General features: G+C 37.1%; 1 protein-coding gene across 1 annotated transcript in view; it reads right to left on the bottom strand.

The window, feature by feature from the left end:
- The window catches only part of LOC126965154 (protein virilizer), a 28,009-nt gene that overhangs the window by 9,775 nt on the left and 602 nt on the right, over positions 1 to 17,632 (bottom strand). The window contains exons 3-6 of the mRNA XM_050808615.1: positions 6,982 to 11,669; positions 5,345 to 5,599; positions 1,328 to 1,481; positions 404 to 548 (exon numbers count right to left, since the gene is read on the bottom strand). Of these exons, the coding sequence (XP_050664572.1) occupies positions 404 to 548; positions 1,328 to 1,481; positions 5,345 to 5,599; positions 6,982 to 11,669 (5,242 nt within the window). The remainder of the gene's footprint in view (positions 1 to 403; positions 549 to 1,327; positions 1,482 to 5,344; positions 5,600 to 6,981; positions 11,670 to 17,632) is intronic.

Raw genomic sequence — 17,632 nt, 5'->3', positions numbered from 1 at the left:
GTGTGTTCACCTGTTGATGTTGGTGTGGGTCGCATGCGGCGGGTGATGCAGCGCGGTGAAGTCGTCCACGTGCAGCGACGGCGGCCGCGACGTGTTGGGCGGCCGGGAGCGGAACGTGTTGCCAACAGACAGTGTGTTCACCTGTTGATGTTGGTGTGGGTCGCATGCGGCGGGTGATGCAGCGCGGTGAAGTCGTCCACGTGCAGCGACGGCGGCCGCGACGTGTTGGGCGGCCGGGAGCGGAACGTGTTGCCAACAGACAGTGTGTTCACCTGTTGATGTTGGTGTGGGTCGCATGCGGCGGGTGATGCAGCGCGGTGAAGTCGTCCACGTGCAGCGACGGCGGCCGCGACGTGTTGGGCGGCCGGGAGCGGAACGTGTTGCCAACAGACAGTGTGTTCACCTGTTGATGTTGGTGTGGGTCGCATGCGGCGGGTGATGCAGCGCGGTGAAGTCGTCCACGTGCAGCGACGGCGGCCGCGACGTGTTGGGCGGCCGGGAGCGGAACGCGTCCGCCCCGCCCTCCGCGCGCACGCGGGACAGGGCCACTGGCGCACAGATCAATAGTTGACAGATCATTTTATGATTATATTAAGATTTAGGTTAAATTACAAAATCTTGTATGCTTTGTTCAACTCTGAGGTTGTGGCTTCATCTGGAGAATCTACTTTAGATGTACAAGAGCGACATCTCAAGTCAAATTCCTAATATGCAAATATTGGGGTTGAGCAGGTTATCAACTCTAAAGTAGAACCTGTAGTTGAAGCCACAACCTGAGAGAAAATTAAATTAAATTAAAAATAAAATTTTCAAACGTTTGCGACATTCGTTTTTTTTTGGTTTCTTCGTCCTATATATCCAATAGGCAAAGGGTTCCTCGCCTTCAGCTCGGGTGTCAATATTCCGCGGGTGAGAATGACCTACTTTTCTCCCTAGGTACGTAATATACTATTTTTCCCAACTAGATGAAAAGCTCACTTTTAGTTCCTACAACAAGGGAGAAAAATGGCCGATTCTCTCCCGGCGAGACGACTTTTCTCATTCGTACCGGTGAATCAAAGTGGGAAAAAATAATATACGCACCACGTAATAATAATCATAAGTAGGACATTGCCACCCGCGATTGTCAATATTCTGTGGGTGAGAATGACCTACTTTTCTCCCTAGGTGCGTAATATACAATTATCTAATTATAAATATCTAACCCCCAAACTTATCGTATCGTATCTTAATTCATCATAATTAAAACTAGTGATCATTCAGTCTCGGTCACACTTGCTAGAGGCCAAGAAGTCATCGAATACTGTAAGTGAGGGGTACGGCATACCGGCGGGCCTCTTGTCATCGCAGGGCATCGCCTCAGGCCTGCTGTCGAGGCACCCCACCAGCTTCCTGACGGCAGCCAAAAGACCCTCAGCACCAGGCACCGACCCCGCCACGGACAACTGGCTGTTGGCGATCTCCAGGATGTCACACGGCACCTGAACACAAACATTCAGTCAAATCTCATAGTCACTACAATTTTAATTCTCAGCTATCAAATTTTACAGATAAACTATCCTTAGTAGTTGATATCTGTCCTGATGATATTTTTACTATTGCGGGGGATTTCAATGTGAAAGATATCCAATGGACTACGTACCATAATGATGATCACCCCGAACCCACAGGTATTAAGGGAGACGCGCAAATATTTTTATTTGATATTTTACTAGAAGCAAGCTTGCGGCAGTTCAATTGCTCTTATAATATCAACAACCGAGTACTAGATTGGATTCTAAGTAATAATACCTTATCCGTTAAAACCTGTCTAGACCCCTTAGTACCAGAAGATGCTCATCACAAGTCTCTCTTTATATCATTGACTCCTAGTGAAACTGATTTGCTTAAGGTTAGCCCTAGGTTTAAATATCTGTACCGATCAGGTGATTATGTAAATATCAATTCGTCACTTAGAGAGATCGATTGGGATGAATGTCTAAATTGTGGGGCCTTGGATGAAGCTGTGGACTGTTTCTATAATCACTTATATAACTTAATTAATAACTATATACCAAAAAAATATATTAATGCGAAATCTTTTCCACCGTGGTACACTATACCTCCGAAAAAAATACTTAAAGAAAAATTTAAATATATATATAAATATTACACATATGGCAACACCGATGATTATGTTTCCTTTTCTATCCTACGGAAAAGAGCTCAGGAATTGGAGGATGAATGTCATAGGAATTACATTAAAACTATGGAAATTTCTATTGCTGCGAATCCTAAACTATTTTGGTGCTACGTAAAATCAAATAAAAAAGGCTCCAATTCCCTACCATCCACATTAACATTAGAGGGTCGTGTATCAGCTACACGACCCTCTAATGTCAGGTGATAAAATATGTAATCTCTTTTCTCAATACTTTCAGTCTAATTTCCTCATTCCCACGTCACAGCCTCATCAAAGCTCACTTACAGTTAATCATTGTCCTTCTGTTTATAGCAGCACTATCAGCACCGTACATATGATACATGATGATTCTACAGTTATGAAATACCTTAAGTCAGTTGATCTTACAAAAGGATCGGGACCAGATCATATCGACCCATTATTTATATCCTCTTGTTCCAATAGCCTTGTTAAACTATTGACAATACTCTTTATCAGATCAATTAATGAAGGTATAGTACCTGAAATTTGGAATACGCTTTCGTTACTCCTGTATACAAAAATGGAAATAAAAATGACATTAAAAATTACAGGCCTATCTCCAAGCTATGTATATTTGCCAAAATCTTTGAACGTATTATTTACACTCAGGTTTACAGCTCTCTTAAATCTACGTTCATACCTGAACAACATGGTTTCATGCAGAATCGGTCGACTACCACTAATCTTTTATCATTTATTGATTACGCGACTGCAGGTATGGATGGAGGTGGACAAGTAGATGCTGTTTTCACCTATTTTAGTAAAGCATTTGACCGAATTGATCACTGCATACTGTTACAGAAACTTCAATTTGCTGGAATACATGGAAATCTATTCAGATGGTTCACCTTACATTGAAAATAAGTCTCAACAAGTTGTTGTAAAAGGCTATGCCTCTTCTTGGATTACTGTGTGTTCTGGAGTGCCACAAGGCTCATTACTAGGCCCTCTATTATTTAATATATTTATTAATGATGTAGGCGGTTGCTTTGAAACATCAAATTTTTTGCTGTATGCTGATGATATGAAAATATTCTCAAATATCACCAGAGATTCAGATTGTCAGCTTCTTCAAGCGGATCTAGAAAGATTTGAGGCATACTGTCTTCTTAATAAACTAGACCTAAACGCGTTAAAATGTCATTCCATTACTTTTTCTCGTAAGTATAATATAATAGAATACAAATATAAAATAAAGGGCGTTGTTCTTAATTCTGTTAATGAAATTAGGCCTAACCTAGGCGTAACACATGACAGTAAACTTACATATGAAAAACACATCGATAATATAGTTAAAAAGGCCAAGAAATCTTCTGGTTTCATCAAACGGAATTGTTCCCAATTTTCTAGCATAAAACTCACTAAAATACTATACTGTTCATATGTTCGAAGCACCCTTGAATATTGTTCTCAGGTTTGGAACCCTCAATATGAAGTTCACATTAATAGACTTGAAAAAATTCAAACAAGTTTTTTAAGATATTTACAATATAAGTGTAATACATATGATGCAGATTATATAATAAGATGTAAAAGGCATCACATACTTCCATTACAAATAAGACGTCAAATAGCTGATACTGTTTTTTACTTTAAGTTACTTCACTCTAAGATAGATTCTTCTAAATTAACATCACAAATTGGTATCAAAGCGCCCAATAACTACACCAGGACAAAATGTACTATATACGTTCCTCATTGCAGTACTAATTACAGGCAACATTCATATTTTATAGGGTGTCACATTTTACAAGCAATAAATCAGATATCAGTAGACTTGCCTGATATCGATATATTCAATACGTCACCAAACGCGTTAAGAGGTACATTGACGAGGTGTTGGATGAGTGTGTGTTCTCTTGATTGCTGAATGCCTGAATACTATAATATCCATTCAGTTTGTCATCGTGTATTTATATCTATATACTTTTATTGTATTACTTCTTGATATTTTTTTGTAGTTTTGTTAATTATTTGTAGTACTTATAGTCTCTTATATGCGAAAACTGTAAATGGTTAATAGATGTATACTTTTTTAACGTATTTATGTCATGTAATACTGTTTGTTTTTCTAATAAAATAAAATAAATAAATAAATAAAATAATATAAAGAATGCTTGTCCCAGGAGGCTCCACCCTTTCTTCGCCTTAAATAGCATACTTTGTGAAGTTAATGAGATATGATAAATGTGTGTGTGTGTTTTAACTTTTAACGTACGTGTCATATGAGCAACTCTGTATTATCATTATTTTATGGTAGTATCCAGGCGATCAATGCAATTAACTAGATATGTAGAAAGAGGGTCGTATACCGATGAAGTTTAGCCCCGGCCAAGTTAGTTATTTCATTTTTTTTAATTATTATTAATTATAATTACATACATTGGTCTTCATGCCTTATATAAATTTACAGTCTCAGTCTTAAAAACAGAAACGAAGAGGCACCTTTAATGTATTAAATTCCTCTGGATGGCTCACTAGGAAACCCTGTGCAGAGGCAATCAGTGATTACCGTCTGCTACCTAATTTTATTTAATGTTAATAATGAATGCAATAGAACTAAGACTGACATCTAAACAATATTATAATATCTGACTTTAAAGCATAACTATCTTATAATAAGAACTTTATAAAATTAAATAGTAATAGATAAAGCAAATAGCTATAAATAAATATTCATAATCCTAATATATATAAATTACCTGACACGTTGTTTGTCCGCAATGGACTCCTAAACTAATGAACGAATTTTAATGGGGATTACTTCATGGAGTGCAGTTTGTCCAGTCCTACTTGAGAGATATCAGATAGGATAGTTTTTATTTCGATTTGGGACTCATAATTATTTTTATTTTCAATATTTGTTTTGTATGGACATATGTATTTTCTATGAGAGAATTTAGTCACGCACGGTTTGACAGTTCTGCTGTGAATCAATTTCATTATAACAACAGGGAGCATTGATTCTGTATGTTTTGAAATATTATTGGCAAATTCCTATGAAACCGTTTTTTTTAATTATCTACAGAATAACGTCTGTCGGGTCAGCTAGTTAAATATTGAAGGTCCTAGATAGGTAGCATGATTTCGACACATGACAAGATTGAACTTCGGATATTATTATTATTAAAGGGTTCTCACAAGCTCGTTATCGTTGACGTCGTCCTCGCCGGCCGCGCAGGGTACGTTCAGCCAGTAGCTGCTGGTGAGGCGCTCGTCACCTGGTTCCCCGATCACGTACACCTGGCGGCCCGTGAACTGCGCCACCAGCGGAGCAGGCGCGGGCAGAACTGTCTCCACCACCTCCAGGGGAGACACCTCCTCCGACTTCAACTTCCCCAGGTTCGTCGCGAGGAACGTTGCGTTCGATACTACCTCCTCCTCAGCGTTGCGTTCCTGTAATTTTTCAATATAATGTGGTAATAGTTATTTATACAACTGTTGTGTAATAAGGGTTATTAAAACACGAATGTGGATTTATCTCACGAGGCGAAGCCGAGTGTGATAATAGTATCACATGAGTGTTTTAATACCTAATTATCAACAGTTGCATACAAGACTTTATCTACACCCAAAATATGAATCCTCTTAAAGATTCTGAAACAGTTAGCTTACTGCGGACATTAAAACAGCCAGTCCTAGTAGTAACCTAATATCATCTATTACTGATTATATACAAATAAACTAAGTATTAATGAAATAATTATTTATTTTAGTAGTTATTTACATTTTGTATAGTGCAATAATTAAAATTCACTTGAATATTATGTTCTTTTGGAAATTAATCGTTCATTTTTTGTAAACAAAACAATAACAATATCGAAGAAAAATGGCGGGGATTCGAATAACCTACTTTTTTTACGGCGCACGAAGTTCTGGTGGTGTGGAACGCGCGCAAAAAAAATGTTCTTTTTTTGAAATTCATACAGATGCCACGCATCGAGCAATAAGAATGTGGCTGTCTGTTAAAACTCTTTGAGCATGAAGGGAATGAAAAAAAAAATAGGAGTGTTGTTATGAAATTCAGTACAACATTACAAACTCTTTTGGATGATGTAATGGTTATTAGAACATTGGGTGTTTTAATGTTGGCAATAAGCTAACTGTTTCAGAATCTTTAATAGAGGATTTAAAGCATAGGTGTAGATAAAATATTATTTACACCTTGCAGATTTGAGACCTTTGCGGATGCCGGCTAAATTATGGGTACCACAACGGAAACTTTTTCTGCCGTGAAGCAGTCATGTCTAAGTATAACTGTGTTTCGGTCTGTAGGGCGCCGTAGCTAGTGAAATTACGACGAGCGCAATTGTAGTGCCGCTCAGAATTTTTGGGTTTATCAAAAATCCTGAGCGAAACTGCATTGTAATGGACAGGCCGTATCAATTACCATCAGCTGAATGTCCTACTCGTCTCGTCCCTTATTTTCATAAAAAAAAAATAAAAAAAGATATATTTGTCAATTATAGGGAATGATGGCTGATCCATGCGTCAACACATGAACTGGAACTTTTTTAACTTAAGTTAGTTTATTTTATGTTACTACGAATATTAACAGTCATCATGATTATGGAATATATTACACAAACTGTGTGTAAATTCAACTTCTGAAGACTGTCCCAAAATAGTATTTTTACTCACTTATTGAACGCCAAAATCTACCGCCTATTTAGAATAAAATTTATACCTCAGACCTGAGAAGAACGGGCGTAAGAATCTATTAAAGTTCTGTGCCTTGCAATATGTTATAAATTAAAAATAAAACATTCAACACTTACTTTGAGCGTTTTCTCCAAAGATAAAACAGGATGATCATCTTCAGTACTAATATAACCGACCATATCTGCGACTTCATTCAAGCTCAGGGTTCCCTTCCTGCCCAAAGGTCCAGCAATCTCCTCGCTCCTCAGAACCTTGATCATGTCAAGAAACAGGTTCAAACACTCCGCCCTATCGTAACCAATGTCCACAACCCACTTGAAGAACTTCCCAAAAGACTCGCGACGTCTGGTCACAAACTTTCTAAACTGCTGGAAGCCGTACTCGTGTTCCGTCAATACGTAATACGATCGGAGAACTGAAGAAGACACGGTTCCCGTCTTCGTTGTTGACTCCAAATAATCTGCCGTCGCGTCTAAAAGAGCCGACAATGTTTCTTTATTTGGTAAAGAATTTGCCAAGACGGACTCTGGTGAAGTTAAAGGTGTTAAAGTTATTTCAATGTCGCATAAAGCGGCCAGCGTGTGAGCTGCATACTCCTGAGCTGTGGCGTGTTCGTGTGAAGCATTTGACAAACTTAAAATACTGCACAAAACTGTTTGTACTTCATTGCTTTTCGGTCCCGCGCTCATTGCGTGAAGTACTGCACATTTGACAGGAGCATGAGAAACTAAACAGGCCAGAAAACCAACAACTCTCGCCATGCTGGCCGACGAAGGTTCCCCTTCCTTCATCTCACGCACGACAGCCCCGACGGCAGCTTTTGCTACTGTAGCAGCAGTATTCGGCGCCAAGTCAGCAATCTGCACGCAGACTCTTCGCAACATGTGGACTACAGGTCGATACGTCGACATGCAGATAATCTGAATTAAATACGTCAAGTCACTGGAAAGAGCGTGCAAATGTGCCGACCATAGTCTTCTCTCGTTACATGCATCAGCTAATTCACGGTCAGTGGGTGCATTTTTCGTTTGTATCGGCATTGGTAACGGCAGTAACTCTGAGAATATTAACAATCCAGGTACGAAAGTGTAAGGCGCAGTCATCGTGTAAGATATAACTTCAGAACACAGCGAAGTCCAAGGACCACGTCGGATGGATTCACCATCATTTCCATCGTCCGCGATGGGCTGAGCGTACGCAAGTAAGGCTCGGACAGCGGCCTCAGCAGCCTTAGCAGCTGTCCTATATCCGATACTTCCGATGGGAAACGCCTTAGCTATCCCGTATGTCTTCAGCAAAATAGGAGCTGCAGTCAGATCTCTAAATCTTGGACCTCGACAGCGCACAACTCTTGCTAACATTTCGTCCAGTAATCTTAAGCACGGGAACAACATCTGAGCAAGTTGTAGTCCCTTGACTGAGGCGAAGAAGGCAGTATGCATACTGGGCTGGTCATAATGAGAGGCAAGCTTTTCTAATATACCAGCCAAACACGTGACGCCATCCAAAGAGAACAACTGTAGCACATTGTATTTATATTTCAGTTCTACGTATTCGTCTGCAGGAGATGAAATATTTAGATTTATGTCGTAATCCGATATGCAGAAGTGTCGAAGTATTCGTAAACACGTCATAAGTTCGCCAGGCAAGTCCGATGAGTGTTCGAGACTAGCTTTCAGTATCTCCACACACTCAGCCAGATCCTCTCCAGCCAATATGCTAGCTTTCTCAACTGGCTTTAAATACGGAACCACTTCCTGCAAAATACTCGATACACTTGGTTCAAAACGATCGTGTTCCTTCGACACATTTATAAGTCTTGAACCATATTTCTTTAAAAACGGTACGTTTGCCGAGTAACGTACTGCAGACGCTATCAATTCGATTGCATAACCTTTGGCAGGTGATTTTTGTTTTGTTGGAGATTCACTTCTGGGTTTATTTTTCAAACTCTTCTCAAAGACAGTCATTAAGCAATCTGCATTGTCTCCCATTACAATTACATCAGGCACGGCAGTTTTGCCAACATTTCCAAAACTGAGACAGTACAAATCCTGCAGTCTGTCAATAAGTTCATTTTCGTCACCTCTGCCTGCTTGAATGTCAGATATGGCTTCAAGATAATACATTGCTTTCAATCGATAAGCTATCTCGAGACCAAGTATCTGTAAGTCACTGTAACTACTTAGATTACTATCATGAGGGTATGATGTCTCTTCAGAATTCTGTTGACTATAAGGTTGTGTTAATATTTTGAAAAACAGTTCAGTCACTGCCAAGTTTTTATACAAAAATTTTAGTCCATTGTGTGAATTGACCAACTCATAAATCAAATCGTGTATTCTGCTAGTAATAACTAAATTATTGCATGTCGATTGACAGGTGAGTAAAAAAAGACAAGCCCCTAAGAAATTATGGATTTCGAAGAACTGCAACAACGTTTCGTTCGAGCATTCTTTGTTAATATCGAACTGTGCTGATACAGGAAGGAACCTTTTAGGCTGGGAAATGTGAAAACATTGCGAGCGATACATATATAATATTTCTTCAAATGCGTTCATAACGAATTCTACATCTTTCTCCGAAATCTCCGTAGATTCACATTGGCTTTTGTCAACATCAGTGTTCAAGTTAATTACTAAATCATGGAATTTTTCCAAAACTTCATAAACATTTAACTTCTTAATCAAAGAACTTAATGAAAATTTTACTCTTGCTAATGGATTACTTTCCATTATCTTTATAAGGGCTTCATATCCATTCATTGGTTTTCTATTAAAATCACTATCATTTTTATGGAATTTGGGAAACATAGTGTCTTGCATGAAATGGTCTATTGATGCTTTCGAAGAGAGACAAGCATCTAAAGCCTTGAGTATCATAAGACGAATGCTTAGTGCCATATACTCTTTTGCATATATCTCTAGAAGTAGCATAGGAATGTCGATTCCTGCACTTAACAGACACTGCATTACAAGTCCGTTGTGTCGATGCGACAAAAGCCCTTCTGCTAACCTGATTCCGCATTTCATGTGCCTTATTTTGTATGTAGGCTGTTGTTGTCCTAAGGCATAGTCAAAGTTCAAACCGATCTTACAAAAACTTACCAAAAGATTATAAATATTCGTAAATTCATTAACAGGTTCTGTTTTGTTAACCGGACGAAAGATCCGTAGCGCTATATCGGTATCTCTGAATAGACTCGTCAACGATATGACAAGCTGTTCGCAAGTGTGTACCCAATCTTCTCTAGAAGAATTATCAATATCTTGAAAGGTACTCGAGAAGAACTTCTGTTCCCTCTTTTGGGTGGACTTTGTTATCTCCGATATTTTGAATAGGTCTATGTTGACATCGCACAATTCCTCGAATGTTGCTGACAAAACGTCTTTTACGCCTTCTTTATCAGCATCAGCTTTCATGTAAATTCTATTAACATGGTCGTATTTTTTCCACTCAGCTTTAAATGGATTGTAATACTTTATTATGTCATCAACTCCGCAGTAATCGTTAACGTCATACTCCATCTCTATAAACGGAGTACTCTCTAGATCATCACATATATCTTCATCAGAGAGAATCGGTTCGAACTGTTCAACATCCATTGACTTGTCTTCCTCTTGATTACGTACTGGCGATACGATAGTTTTTGCTGGCGGAGTGCTATCAACTATCGGAACAGTAACTAGACTTGAATGTTGAGGCTCAACGTATGCCTTTTCGAGCTCTTGAGATGGACTTCTAATAGAGCTTTTATGTCTATAGTTTTGGTGATAGAAATCAACCCTTGGAATCTGCTTGCCTCCTCTATCATAGTCACCACCTTCACCAGAACGGAGAGAATTAATTGGACTAGTTACATCGCCTTCTCTAGGTGACAGAGGCCTTCTTTCACCGGGCGGAGTTCGAGGTCTTTTTCTAAGATCATCGCGGCTTGGTGATCTACTGTCGTAACTTGAACCCCGCATACGACCATACGGTGAATGTCTCTTTCTTTCATAAGGTGAAGGAGCCCGCCGTTCATAAGAAGAACTTCTTCTCTCGTAGGGACCGCTTTTATCTAATGGCTTGCGTTCATACGAAGGTGCACGATCATAAGGTGACCTATCATAGGACCCACCGCGGGATCTGTCATATGAGGGGCCACGGTGACGTCTGAAGTCATCCTTTTTGTATGACCCTCTATCCCAATCGCGGTCGATACTTCTAGAACGAGATCGACTCATTCTATATTCTCCTTTGACGATGTAGTCCCTATCTCTGCTGACAGATCTTGATCGGATTCGTTCTATTCTGTTCAAATCTCGACTTCGATCTCTTTGTCGAGATGAATCGCGACTTCTGCCAAGATCGGGTGATCGTCTACGACTTCTTCCATCGCGCCTCGCTCTATCAATTTCTAGAGACCGAGGGCTTTGCCGCAATCTGTCACCTTCTATATCACAGCTCAAATCACGTCTATTTTTTTCCCACTCGGTTTCTTCAATCTGATATGTTCTGGGGTCTTTTGGTGGCTCATTAGGGTAATAATCTGTTCTATATTGAGGATTCTCATAGTTTTCGGGATATGGATTTGGACCGTAAGTCTCGGGGTTAGGTGTAGCAACATTTCCAGTGTAAGCTGGGATGGGATTAGTAACATCTTGATTCCAGTCTGATGATTGAGGTACATTAGCTGGTAAAGCAGCTACTTCCCGACTCACGGGTCTTTGTATATTTGGGGGAGTGTTGACAACAGCTGGTGCTTCAGGTAAAATTTGAGTCAAATTGCCATAAACAGCTAATGTGATTGTTGTATAGCATCCTGAAACAAGAAAATTTAAATAATAAATAACAGCTAAGAAATGATTTGATAATTCTGTATTTTATTAAATCTCAATTAATTTCTAAGTACAACTATAACATTTATCACATATGGCTAAACAACCGATTTTAGTAGTTTTTTCAGGGAAATTCTTTTCATATCACACTTTTTTACGCCACTAGCGCCTTTTATTAAAATATTTACTATTTAAATCTCTCTGCTCATATCTCAAATATTAAATATGTACTCTCTTTTTTTTAAATTAAGTGCTTGCTAGAAGAATTATTCTGATAGGATAAATTAAGTACAAAAATAACTTTACTATATTTTTTAGAATTAAACTAAATCTCGTTGTGCTTCTTTCACTAACTATAAGTTTAAGCAATGAATTTAAAACCCCTATATATGTATATTTTTATTTTATTATATTAATTTAAGCACCCGCAACCGGCGAGCATGTATGAAAAGAGTAATGAATGTAGAGGAAGCGCGTGAGGTTTGTAAGGATAGAAGCAAATGGCATTCTATTGTCTCTACCTACCCCGACGGGAACAAGGTGTGAGTGTGTGTATGTGTGTATGTATGTAATTTAAGTGTAAAGGTAAGTAATATGTGTAAACGTAAGTAATATGTGTAAATGTAAGTAATATGTGTAAAATATATATCTAATATATAAAATTCTTGTGTCCCAGTGTTTGTTGCCTAAAATCAATAATTTTGTGTGCATATGGGGTAGGTCTGAGTAGCAACATCTATTTTTCATGTAAGAGGTGTTATAACCTTTATTATATTTATTTTTTTACAGTTGTTCTACAACTATTTTAGTATCGCGATTTTTATATTATTCTATTCAATCCACTACTCCACTATAGGGTTGCAAGATGGCAATCGAATACAATAATTATAGTATGATATGTTTGGTAGGTCTGAGATTCGGTTGCATCTATTTTTATACCCCAAAAATTTTAATTGTTGAATTTTTTTAATTACTTTATTTGGCAATACAATGTCTGCTGGGTCAGCTAGTAATTTATATAATACTTAAACTAACATATTAAAAGTATGAACTGAAGATGAGCAGATCATCATAAGCCTGTTATAATATCATCAGTTGTAGCTCTTTCCGATAAGGTGATTTTTTTTATGAAAAAGTAGGACAAATGAGTGTATGAGTCCTGGTGTTAAGTGATCACAGTTATTACATCATTTTTTTTTTTTTTTTTTATGCATAGCCAAGTCAAAAGTACTTTATTTCTATTAAATCACCAAATTTTCGGAGCCTCAAATTTGGAATGGCAAGAAGATATATATCAGATTTTAGAGAAAAAATTGATGTTTTTGTAAACATACATAATACTGTCAAAAATGTACTGGAATGGTACCATTAGCATATTGATTTCTCTAAATAATTCTCTAAGTCACATAATCTGAAGCTGCATTGTAAAAAAATATAAAAATCATAGTTATTATCAGGAACAGCTTCATCTATATATTTCAAACTTTGGATTAAGATTTCCTTTGCCTTTGCCTGTAAGTTGATCCTGAATGAAGCATAATTCCATTTAATAAATCATGTGGAACCCAGATTTTAGAGAACATAAAGTAGTCAGTTCGTTTTGTAGAAGTAGGGCAATACATGGAGGTTCCCTAATTATTATTAATAATAGATTAAAATGTAAAAATAGAAGAGATATTGTTAATCTCTCTATAGAACAACTAATTGAGATAGCTTGTATAGAACTAGAGTAATTTATTGTTGTAAGTGTATACCGCCCCCCCACTGCATCATATGAACAATTCCAACATAGAATGGAGGAGGTACTATCAAAATTTAGCAAAACTAGTAAGTCAATTATAGTGTGTGGAGATTTTAATATAAACTTGCTTGAACCTTCGGCCAATGGTACTAGCCTTAAAAATTTATTTCAAAGTTTTAATTTGTTCAATGTATTTTGGGAACCTACTAGAATCACTTCTACAATAGCAACCTGTTTAGATAATATTTTTACAGATGTTACTATTACTAGTAAACTCATAATTAATAATCTTCAGTCCGACCATAGTGGGCAACTTATAAAACTAAATACAAGATTGGACAATGTCAGACCAAAAAAGGTGACAATTATACCAGTTACAGGTAGCCGTCTTGAGAGGTTTAGAAATAATTTGGTAAATACGATACCATTTTTACACTGTGGTGAAACTGCTAATTTTCACTATAACTTAGTCTTCCATTCCTTCTGTGAGGAATTTGACAGGATTTTTACTCCAGTAACAGTGACAGTAAACAACAAACATAGTTTTAATGATTGGGCTACAATGGGTATCCACAAAAGTCGTAAACGCTTATATGACCTTTATTATGAGAAACATTACAATAATAGTGAAGAATTTAAAATATATGTAAAAAAATACTCCAAGCTCTTTAAAGTAGTTTGTCATGAAGCGAAAACACGTTTCATTGCAGATAAAATTAAAAACAGTAATAATAAAGTAAAAGCAACTTGGAGTGTAATTAACAATGAAACTGGTAGATCGAATTGCCGTAACACCTCTATCTGTTTAAATATTAATAATCGCGTTATAAATTCGGAAATAGAAATTGCAAATGAATTTGATAAATACTTCTCCGAAATCCCGATTGCCACGACCAAAGACCTTAACTCTTCGCCAAAAGCAGCATATGATATGCTTAAATTACACGTACCAGTATCTTCCACTGATTTGAAATTTAAGTATGTTACAGGTAGCGATATAATAAAAATCTTCAAATTAATTAACCTAAAAAATACAAAAGCCCTATGGGGCCATTCGACTAATATTGTAAAATACATACTTGACGTTATAGCACCTGAATTAGCAATAATATTTAATGAATGCATAGATGAGGGTGTGTTCCCTGACCTCATGAAATACAGCAAAGTTATACCTTTGTTTAAATCGGGCAGTTCTTTTGACCCTGCTAATTTCAGATCTATTTCAGTGCTGCCTGTTTTTAGTAAAATTTTTGAAAAAATTTTGCTTCAACAGCTACAAATGCATTTTTGTAAATTAATGAACAAAAATCAGTTTGGTTTCACTAGGGGCTTATCAACAATTAATGCGGGTACTAGACTCATTGAGCACATCTTTGACGCCTGGGAAGAGTCACAGGATGCATTGGGCATTTTTTGTGATTTGTCAAAAGCATTTGACTGCGTCCACCATGAAACTTTACTCCTAAAACTAAAGCATTATGGAGTAAAAAATAGAGCCCTAAATCTGTTAAAATCATATTTAAGCGAAAGAGTTCAGATAGTCGATGTAAATGGCAAACGGTCTTCGGGTAAACCTGTGGAAATAGGTGTTCCACAGGGTTCTATTCTCGGTCCTTTCTTGTTTCTTATATATATTAACGATCTACCATTTGTGGTAGATGATAGCCATGAGATTGTATTGTTTGCTGATGATACTTCACTTATTTTTAAAGTGAAGCGACGTGCGGATATTGATGACGAGGTAAGCAATGCACTCTCAAAGATAGTGCGTTGGTTTGAGACGAATAATCTGCACTTAAACAGTAAAAAAACAAAGTGTTTACGGTTCATTACACCAAACACAGCGGAGGTACAAACCAACGTACTTATAAATGACCAGAGTTTGGAACTTGTGGACACTACGGTCTTCTTGGGTATCACGTTAGATAAAAAGCTTCAGTGGGGTCCACATATTACCCATCTAGCAGATAGACTCAGCTCTGCAGCATATGCAGTTAGAAAGATAAGAGAGTACACGAATGTTGCGACTGCTAGATTAGTGTACTTTAGTTATTTTCACAGCATCATGATGTACGGTATATTACTATGGGGTCATGCTGCTGACATTGATATAGTGTTTGCACTGCAAAAGAGAGCTGTTCGTGCTATATATCAGCTTGGTTATAGACAGTCTCTCAAAGAAAAATTTCAAGAAATAAATATTATGACTGTTCATTGTCAGTACATTTATGAAAATTTAATATATGTTCATAAAAATCGTCACCTTTTTGCTCTTAATAGTGATTTTCATTATTATAACACTAGAAATAAGGGATTGCTTGTAACTAATTCTAGTAGGCTTCATAAGATACATAATAGCTTTAAGGGTAAATGTATACACTTCTACAATAAAGTCCCAGCCACTATTCAGGCATTATCTATAAATAAATTTAAATGTTTTATAAAAAAATGGCTCTGTCGTAAATCCTATTACTCCACTGCTGAATATCTAAATGATCGGACAGCCTGGGACTAGATTGTGATTATTTTATAGCAATAGAAATGACTGTACAATATTGTATATTTTTATTGAAAAGAGCTCAAAAAAAAGAATACTGGGAGAGTTTCTTGCGCCGCTTCTTCTCTCTCAGAGCGCCATTTGTTTCCGAAGCGGTAGTAGTATCTAGTAGTATAAGAAATGACATCAAAAAGAATTCTAAAGGAATCAATTTTGAGAAAATAAATGCCTTTTAAGGAAATATTTCAATGTCGTTTTTAAAAACTCAGATAAAATCTTATTTGAAGGTGAATACGAATACACACAATACAATATTTATTTGCAGCAAAACAAATGAAAAAGATTTGTGGGGAGAGAATAGTAGTATAGGCATAAGCAAATGGCAGCATACTTCAAACTAGGCAACTGTTTGGAAGGAGGCTACAGTCTAAGAGCACTTTCACACTACATCCGATCAGAATAAAAACCGTACCTGTGAAAACGTTTTAATTATTGACGGACCAAAGTAGTTATAGCATTATTTGTATAAACACTCGCACACAAAATGCATCCAAACCGAGATTAAGAACTGCATGCACAGAGGCAGCGGGGAGGTGATTGTAAAGAGCTACTAGTTAGCAGATAGCAGAGCATTGACAGAAGTTGACGCTGATTGTAAGGACTCATGATCAACAACATGAATGCTCTGCATAAGATGCTGTTTGCCAAATAGTGGCTTCTGAATTGCTTGGATATGGATCAGCAATTGGACTAGTGCATAATATCCTAATTTGGTCCAAAATTTCTATATCTTTATTTTGATGGGTACGGATCGGACTCTGATCAGACAAAGTGTGAAACCACTCTTAGAGTGCTAATAATACTTAAGATGTAATGAAATATAATAATTGTATATCCTCCCTCTGTGGGTAACTCAGGCAGCCCACAGAATGGGGGGGAGGGTGGAGGGGGTCTTATTAGGAGAGGAATAGGTTTTCCAACATTAGGTAACCACAATAATCAAGTATTTCATACAGCTCTCTTCCACAGGCAGAGGAATAATAACCATGGTCTTTTTTATGAAAGAGGATAACAAAAAATCAACAGGCTACTTGATGGTATGTGATCCTGGTCCATACACTCTTGTAACAACAAAGGGAGAAGAATGTTGTTGAACTTATAAAAAAACTGAAAACACATTGGCATTTAGCAGGCAAGGATTGAACAGACGACTTCTTGGTGGGATTTAGAGGTTTACATCTGAAAATTATTCACAATGTTATTATAGGAAGCCTAATATAGTGTTAATAATAAGTACTGCTTGAGTCTGCTGATACCATGTAATCACAGGTAATTTTTTTAATTTAGTCAGAACTTGATAAGTAATTGTCCATTTTATGTGTGGAGTAAAGATTTTTCTGGTAAAATGTAAATAGAAATGCATTGACACACTGACTCAACAGTCAAACTACTCAGGCTTAGATATGTTTTAGTACATTTTCTTTCTTCATTTTTACTGTATATTTTTATATACAGAACTAAATCACGAAAAACTTGTAAGCCATATTCAGCTTAAGATACATTATTTAATAAATACTTGCTCTAATAAGACACACCTCACTGACAAACAGATTGTTAATAATACTAAACAAATCTCTGCTTGGTCTGTCACATCAAACTTTACACAATCTTTTTATAGTTTTCAAATTGACTACAGATAATAAACTCCA

Source organism: Leptidea sinapis, chromosome 1, assembly GCF_905404315.1.
Source record: "Leptidea sinapis chromosome 1, ilLepSina1.1, whole genome shotgun sequence".
Taxonomy (NCBI): domain Eukaryota; kingdom Metazoa; phylum Arthropoda; class Insecta; order Lepidoptera; family Pieridae; genus Leptidea; species Leptidea sinapis.
The sequence above is the reverse complement of the archived record's forward strand: the minus strand, read 5'-3'. Positions and strand labels throughout refer to the sequence as shown.